General features: G+C 41.0%; 1 protein-coding gene across 2 annotated transcripts in view; it reads left to right on the forward strand.

Moving 5' to 3' along the window:
* NPR3 (natriuretic peptide receptor 3) overlaps positions 1–7834 on the forward strand; it is a 76169-nt gene extending 68335 nt beyond the window's left edge. The window contains exons 7-8 of one of the 2 annotated variants that reach the window (XM_069745986.1): positions 2577–2664; positions 4290–7834. In XM_069745986.1, coding sequence (XP_069602087.1) covers positions 2577–2664; positions 4290–4401 — 200 coding nt within the window. In that variant the 3' untranslated portion in view covers positions 4402–7834. The remainder of the gene's footprint in view (positions 1–2576; positions 2665–4289) is intronic. The other variant, XM_069745987.1, reaches the window with a different exon arrangement.
* The last annotated feature ends 359 nt before the right edge of the window (positions 7835–8193 follow it).

Raw genomic sequence — 8193 nt, forward strand, 5'->3', positions numbered from 1 at the left:
CTCTTCTCCTGAACCATCTTCTAAGCTGATTTACGACCACGTAAAAGTTCTTCTAACCTAATTTGTAATATTAACAAGTCAGGAAAAGCTACTGAGGTCACAATAGACTCGAAAATACCTGATACACTCTCTACCTGGGCCCCAGATATTTTTTCGAAGAACCTCTCTTAATAAAGGCCATACAATGTGTGACACGCATAATGCTTACATTTAATAAAACAATAAATAAGACTTTATGATAAGTGGAAGGTCTCAGCACACCGGCCGTATGAGCGGAAGGACATAGCCACAGTGCAATTTTTTCATCCTCTAAATCCAGCAAGAACCAGTGCAAATCCACTGAGGACAATATTCCCATCTGCCAAGGACACGAGTGCGGTTTACGGTGCTTTTTTTGGCACGAGAACCTGTTCCCTGCACAATAGGATGCAGGAAATTTCACGCCCCTGTGTTTACAGCTCCAAAGTCAATTACCTTTAATTAAAAAAAACTTCACGGTTCTTTGCAGAACAGAAGAATAATCTGCACCTGTTACTGCCCTGGCTTCCTCAATGGATGGGCCTACAATTATGCCTGCAGCCGGCCAGGGTTTCAGGAAATGGTCGCAGAAAATGGATTTAAAAAAAATACAAAATAAATCCAATGTCCTATGTTACACGTTATGCTTTTATTATATACTTTTGTATCTAATGTTCATTATTCTGCACTGATTTATTTCGTACTATATCTTTTTTGGCCTTTCTCGCTCCATTTTTTGGGTTACACAGCTCCTAATCCCCTGCACAGGCTAATAATTAAAAAGATATTTACATTTCATTAAGTGATGGCATATTGCTAATGTAATCTATGTCTTATTGGTCCGTGTGGGTTCGACCTCGGAGACCCTCACGGGTATGAAGGGGACGCAGTGCTACTTCATTGCTGTGTCCCATTCATTTGCACAGGGGCTCTCCAGCTACCCGTGGCAGCTCTGTTCATGGGGCTGGCTGCAGTTCCCTGCACAGTGAGGTGTTCAGGAGTGTTGCTGTGCAGGGGCTCTCCAGCTACCCGTGGCAGCTCTGTTCATGGGGCTGGCTGCAGTTCCCTGCACAGTGAGGTGTTCAGGAGTGTTGCTGTGCAGGGGCTCTCCAGCTACCCGTGGCAGCTCTGTTCATGGGGCTGGCTGCAGTTCCCTGCACAGTGAGGTGTTCAGGAGTGTTGCTGTGCAGGGGCTCTCCAGCTACCCGTGGCAGCTCTGTTCATGGGGCTGGCTGCAGTTCCCTGCACAGTGAGGTGTTCAGGAGCATTGCTGTGCAGGGGCTCTCCAGCCACCTGCAGCAGCTCTGTTCATGGGGCTGGCTGCAGTTCCCTGCACAGTGAGGTGTTCAGGAGCATTGCTGTGCTGGGCCTCTCCAGCCACCCGTGGCAGCTCTGTTCATGGGGCTGGCTGCAGTTCCCTGCACAGTGAGGTGTTCAGGAGCGTTGATGTGCAGGGGCTCACCAGCCACTCGCGGAAGCTCTGTTCATGGGGCTGGCTGCAGTTCCCTGCACAGTGAGGTGTTCAGGAGCATTGCTGTGCAGGGGCTCACCAGCCACTCGCGGAAGCTCTGTTCATGGAGCTGGCTGCAGTTCCCTGCACAGTGAGGTGTTCAGGAGCATTGCTGTGCAGGGGCTCACCAGCCACCCGCAGAATCTCTGTTCATGGGGCTGGCTGCAGTTCCCTGCACAGTGAGGTGTTCAGGAGTATTGCTGTGCAGGGGCTCTCCAGCCACCTGCAGCAGCTCTTTTCATGGGGCTGGCTGCAGTTCCCTGCACAGTGAGGTGTTCAGGAGTATTGCTGTGCAGGGGCTCACCAGCCACCCGCAGAATCTCTGTTCATGGGGCTGGCTGCAGTTCCCTGCACAGTGAGGTGTTCAGGAGTATTGCTGTGCAGGGGCTCTCCAGCCACCTGCAGCAGCTCTTTTCATGGGGCTGGCTGCAGTTCCCTGCACAGTGAGGTGTTCAGGAGTATTGCTGTGCAGGGGCTCACCAGCCACCCGCAGAATCTCTGTTCATGGGGCTGGCTGCAGTTCCCTGCACAGTGAGGTGTTCAGGAGTATTGCTGTGCAGGGGCTCTCCAGCCACCTGCAGCAGCTCTTTTCATGGGGCTGGCTGCAGTTCCCTGCACAATGAGATGTTCAGGAGCATTGCTGTGCAGGGGCTCTCCAGCTACCCGTGGCAGCTCTGTTCATAGGGCTGGCTGCAGTTCCCTGCACAGTGAAGTGTTCAGGAGCAGCGCTGTGCAGGGAACAACTGTCCTGAGGATGCAGCACGCAGCCCTTTCATTTTTTTGGATAGGTGGGGAAGGGATGTTATGGATGGCAATTATAAAATAAGTGAGGGCCTTTCCTAGAAATGGAAATACCCCTTTAATTCCTGCATTTCTGGTTGCCCATCGCCACCACTAGGGGAGCCAAGGAGGTCTCTTCTGCCCAAAGCGGAGTAGCAACCAATATAGCGGCTATTACAGGCTCTTCAGGAATTTGCTGCCTCTTGAAAAGCGTGAACATTTTTTTTTTTTTTAGCAACATTAATATTATGTGATTTGTTTCTTCAAGCAGGTGGCTTAGGAGAATCTGCGGTCACTGGGATTGTGGTTGGCGCCTTCCTGGGCACGGGGCTCTTAATGGCTTTCTACTTTTTCAGGTAACTTCATATATTCATATATTCTTACAACCAAGATGCAAAAATTGTAATATATACTGTAAGGCCCCGTTCCCACCATGAGGATTTGTGGAATTGTTGATGCTGCAGATTTTAGATTTTCTGCACCTATTAGATTACTTGCGCTTTTATTGCAGTGTTTTTTGTTTTTTGTTATGTAATGACTTAAATAAAGCTTTTTTGATTTGACTTGTAGGTATTTGGCTTTATCAAAACTTTATTGATACATTCATGTGCGGATAATATGTGTTTTTTATGTTCAGATTTTCTGCATTTTTTTTGTAATTCTACGTGGAAAAATCGCAGAGAAATTGACATTTTGCAGCCTTCATAATCACACCGCCGGTCAGTTTATGTAGTGTAAAATAAGAATCACAGCTGGCGTAAGATTTCTACAAATCCCATCCACTTTGTTGGAACTGTAAGACGCTGTGGGGTTTTTTTGTGCAGCGAAAATACACGAGAAAAACGCACCAAAAAGCTCATGGTGAGAGCTTAACCCAAAGACTTATTCACACGTCGGTATTTTGCATCAGTGTCTGTAAGCCAAAACCAGGAGTTTACATAGGACTGCTGGTAAACCAATGTTCCCATCACATGTACGGCTGTGATCGGGGCAGATTTTGTCCATTTTGTATCTTATCGGGGCAAAAGTTCACAATTCAGCCATCTCATTCCTACAGTATCTGATGTAGAAGAGGAGGCATCATGTTCTTCTCTTTCCATACCTCCCAACATTTCAAATCCCATTTTGCCGGTCATTTTAGGTCCTGTAGAGTTCTGTCCAAAAACATCTAAGAAACATCCATTTTTAGGGTGTATTAGCATTAACTCCACCTTCTTGTCCATTTCGAGGAACAATACTGCAAAAATTACTGCAAAAATTAGACCATTTGGCAGTATGTTTTTGTCTTGACACGCATGGAAGGCGTAAAGAGGGCACAGGAAGAGCAAGCAGAGGATACAGCACTGCATAATGCCCATTCGGCAGACATTGTATATTTATGGAAACCGGGTGTTCAAGCACCAACTTCCTGATGGGCATGTTCTAATTCAGAGTGTCGAACCTGAACAAGCTCTGCTGCAGTGTAAAGAATAATGGACGGGCTATTTGTCATAAAGGGTTAATCTGGTTCTTTTCACTTCTACATGTGAGGTCGGTGATATCTTGGCTACAGATATCTGCCATTCATGTATGCATGAGCAACAGTCATGGTTGGACTGGCCCACCAGAGAAGCGGAGAATCCTTTGGTGGCCCTGGCTTCTCCCCTAAAGGCATCTATAGTGCTAGTGGGGGAGAAGCCAGCGCCACCATCTGGATATTAATGATATTTACAGTACGTAATAACGTCATACCCGATTGAATCAGAAAGCAGAACTGAACCCTAATATTGTGTATTTATTGGCTGTACAGTAAGATTCAGTGCCGGACAAAAATTAGCCCAGTCTGAAAAACCCCTTTGGTGAGCCCAATGTTCTTCAGTCTGACACTGGCACCTATCCTTGTCACCTCCCAATGCGGAAGTGAGCGGAGTTGGATTATCCCTATAATTTTTTTTTTTCTTTACAGTTTCCCACAAATATTTTTTTTATTTCTCAATTGCAGGAAGAAATACAGAATAACCATAGAAAGACGAAACCACCACGAGGACTGTAACATCGGCAAACACCGACAGCTGCGGGAGGATTCCATACGATCCAACTTCTCTGCAGCCTAGAAAAATTGTTTTGTACGAAGATGCAACCAAAGACATCATCACACGGGGAAGGAGTTCTTGTAGAAGGATAGAGTCCTGGTATTTTTTTATTTTTTTTGTTTGTTTTTTATTTTACTCGTTTTTCAAAAACTCAGGAATGATTTAGAAATCATACGATGCCACATGGCCTTCATCTCATGGAAAGGGACAATTTTCACGATTTACATGTTTTTTTGTTAATTAAGGAAACAATAGATTTTCCTTTTATTTTTTTTTATATTTTTGAGCAGAGGAAGACATTTTAACAAGCAGCATTTCCAATTTTTGCAAATTTTTTCATTTTAAAATTCTATTAAAATCAAGAGGAAAAAATGGACAAAAAATTAGAAACCGATATTAAGAAAATATTTTTGCTTTTTATTTTTTTGTATTAATTTGACTTGACCTGAAAAAACCAACTATTCTACTCCAAAGGGTCGCCGGGTTAATGCTCAATGTTTTTGATACTTTTTTTTTTTTTTTTTTTTCCCAAGGTACACTAAACAGCTCATATTGACTCTCGTGAATCAAACACACACAGTGAAGCATTGATGCTTAAATTCGGCCCATCTTGTTAAATTTCTCTGGTTTGCTCAGTCCCTACACAGATATTTGGGATGACGTCGAGACGTAACTGAAAGGTCAACCTTGTGTGAGCACAGGCCATGATTGTAATCCTGTGGATGTGTAAATGCTTTACCGTAGAGTATATTCAGGATAACGTTAGCTGGACGGCTAATTCAGGTTTTATATTGTATAGATTTTTATTTAAAATGATGAACACTATCATGGCGGGTCATATCTATGGCTCCTACTAGTTCCTATAAAACAAATACAAAACGAAAAGAAAAAAAAATCCAAAAATTGGGATTAAAATGGTATAAATTCATATAGAATTTGATTTCATTTTCATATACTTCGCAAGCTGTGCGCAGCAATACTTTTATGAGAAAGTAAAACAGCAAAATTTGGATCAATTTTTTTTAAAATTAATAATGATAATAATAATTGGAAAGAAAAAGGATTTTCCTAATTTATGACAACCCCTTTAACCCTGCTGTTTGTTTTCGGTCTGGGGAGACCGATTTTGAACTTTGGTATTTTTTGGGGGTGTTCAAGATGCGGTTCTGAAACTTGTGGTTGATTGACTTAAATGAGGATGGGTCGGTCGGCCACGGGTTTCAGAGCCGCATCTTGACTATTTTAAAGAATATTGAAGTTCAAGGTCGGTCGTTTTTGACCGAAGACAACAGCAGGGTTAAGATTAGTGCCACCATGGCAGTCAACAACCAGACAGGCTTTAAGGGGTTATTCCCCAAATTACAAGTTATACCCTATCCATAAATTGCTGATCGCTTGGGTTCTGACCATCGGGACCCCCAAAGATCCTGAGAATAGGGCTTTTTAACCTCGATATCTGGACTCTACAGCCCCATCTTGATTGGATCGGAGGTGCTCATGCTTGATCTTGGCTCCATTCATTGGGAGATGGAAGAGTGCCGTCTTGGCGTTCTTCTACAGTCCCGTAGACAGTGGATGTAGTGGAAGACGAGCATGAGCACCTCCGCTCCGTTCAAGATGGGCCTAGTTCCTGAGTCCCGGAGCCCTGTTCTTGAGGTTGTTGGGTGTCCTACAAGTCGGCAAATGATCTCAGATAATTTGTTATTCTTGGAGTAACCCTTTAAAGGAAATGTTGTGTTACAAGGCGGTCAGTCAGATGAATGACCATCCAAGACGAAGCTGTACCGGTTCCCTTCTGGGTCAAAGGGCAGGTTCCTTGGCATTGGATCATCAATCTTTAATAGGGTACAAGGACAAGTGTTGTCAAGGCTAAGTCAGGAGCAAGTGATAATACTAATCAACTGTCTTAAAGGGAATGTGTCCCCTATATATAATTTTTTTTCCCTTTTAATATTATGGGGGTGGCCATCTTGCCTTGTTGCTTGTTAACAGCATTTATGGATATGTATATGGGCCATAGGAGCAATAGACTGGAGATATTCATTAACTTCTATGGGCATGCTGTGGGCTATTTGTCTTAAAGGGGTAATGTGGTTCTGCACACTTCTCCATGCGAGGTATGTGGGGTCGGTGATGTCTGGGCTACAGATATCTGCCATTCCCATGTGTATGAGCAGCAGTCAGGGTTGGACTGGCCCACCGGAAAACTGGAGAATCCTCTGGTGGGCCCTGGCTTCTCCTTGCTTTACGGTTTAGGGAGGAGCAGAGCTGTGACATCATTTACTTAGAATGGCGGATTCATATGTAGGTGGCTACATCATTGTTATCCTGTCGTTAAAGGTAATGATGACTGCTGAGAAGCGATCTCTACAGAACAGGAAGTTGTTGCCTAATTTGGGGCTTATTGGTCAGTGTAAAAGTTCTGATATTTCAGAATGATTTTTTATTTTTCATGACAGTGGGGATATTTAAAAAGATTTAAAAAATTGTTAAAATATATTTATGATAAAAACCTGATTAAAACAATAGGTCATTTTCTTAAATGCTAAAAATGGAGTTTTTTTTTTAATATTTTTTAAAAATCTAAAATCTAGACTAAAATGAAAATATCAAGTGCAGCGACATACAACTATTATTATTATTATTATTATTATTATTATTATTATTATTATTATTATACATTGCTGTTTTATGGGAAAAAATAAAAATGTGTATCACTTTAATTTGAGAAAAAAAGGGAAAAAAATAAAACTAAGGCTGATATAGAAATAACATCCTAATTTAATGGGGGTTTGCGCTCTTATTGTGATCCCAGTCACAATGTGTGAACGCAGCCTAAAAGGGATCATCAGATTGTCATGACATTGAAATCCATTGCCTTCATTTATCAGGTTCAGTTTGCGTTTTGTTTTTTTTTTTTTATGTGAAATTGAAATATTTTCTGGGCCTTTTTGAAAAAGTGTCTATAAATTCTACCAAATCGATATCATACTGAAAAAATGTAAATATTTTATCCTATATACTTGTACAGTAAATAATTTAGACTTTTTTTGTTAGTAAAAAAAAACAAAACATTCCATTCTAACATTTTATTGTTTAACAGTCATTTTAAATATTATTTTTCACTTTTTTGGGGGGGTGATAGTTATGTGTGAGAGGAGAAAAAGCGCCGAGATCACACAAAGTAGAATTTTTGATCAGTGTTCACTTGTAAATAAATGTTATTTAGTAGAGATATTGTGTGGAATTGACATTCAGGAATGTTTTTTTCTTTTTTTGGTTATTAATTTTTTTTTTTTTCTTTATAGGTCTAATTTTATTGGAATTTTTTGTACACAACTTTGGAAAGAAATCAACATCGTTGTATTTAGGGGCATTGCTACAAAGACAACTACACTCACACTCATACTGCTTAAATAGTATACAATAAGGGAATAAACATCCTCACATTGTTCTACTGTTTTTTTTATATATATATATATATTTTAAATACCTAAATTGCTAAACAATTTATCCCCCCCAAAAAATGTAAAGTAAACAAAATATAAAATTCTCTATTCATAGTAAATATTCTAAATGTTGCAGGTGCCATTTTCTGTATTTTATGTCTTAAAATCTGGAATTTTACAGAAATTTGAGGTTCACATTTGAAAGATCGATTTGGTTTGAAATAATCAATAATTTACAAAGGGCAAAATTTTGGAAGTTTTCTGCAATATAATATCTAAATATCTACAATTTATTGCGATAGGTTTAGTTTGTGACACTTTATATTACGGATTTTTAATCTTTTTATGTAATGTTTTCTCATCC

This window comes from Ranitomeya imitator, chromosome 1 (assembly GCF_032444005.1).
Source record: "Ranitomeya imitator isolate aRanImi1 chromosome 1, aRanImi1.pri, whole genome shotgun sequence".
Classification (NCBI taxonomy): domain Eukaryota; kingdom Metazoa; phylum Chordata; class Amphibia; order Anura; family Dendrobatidae; genus Ranitomeya; species Ranitomeya imitator.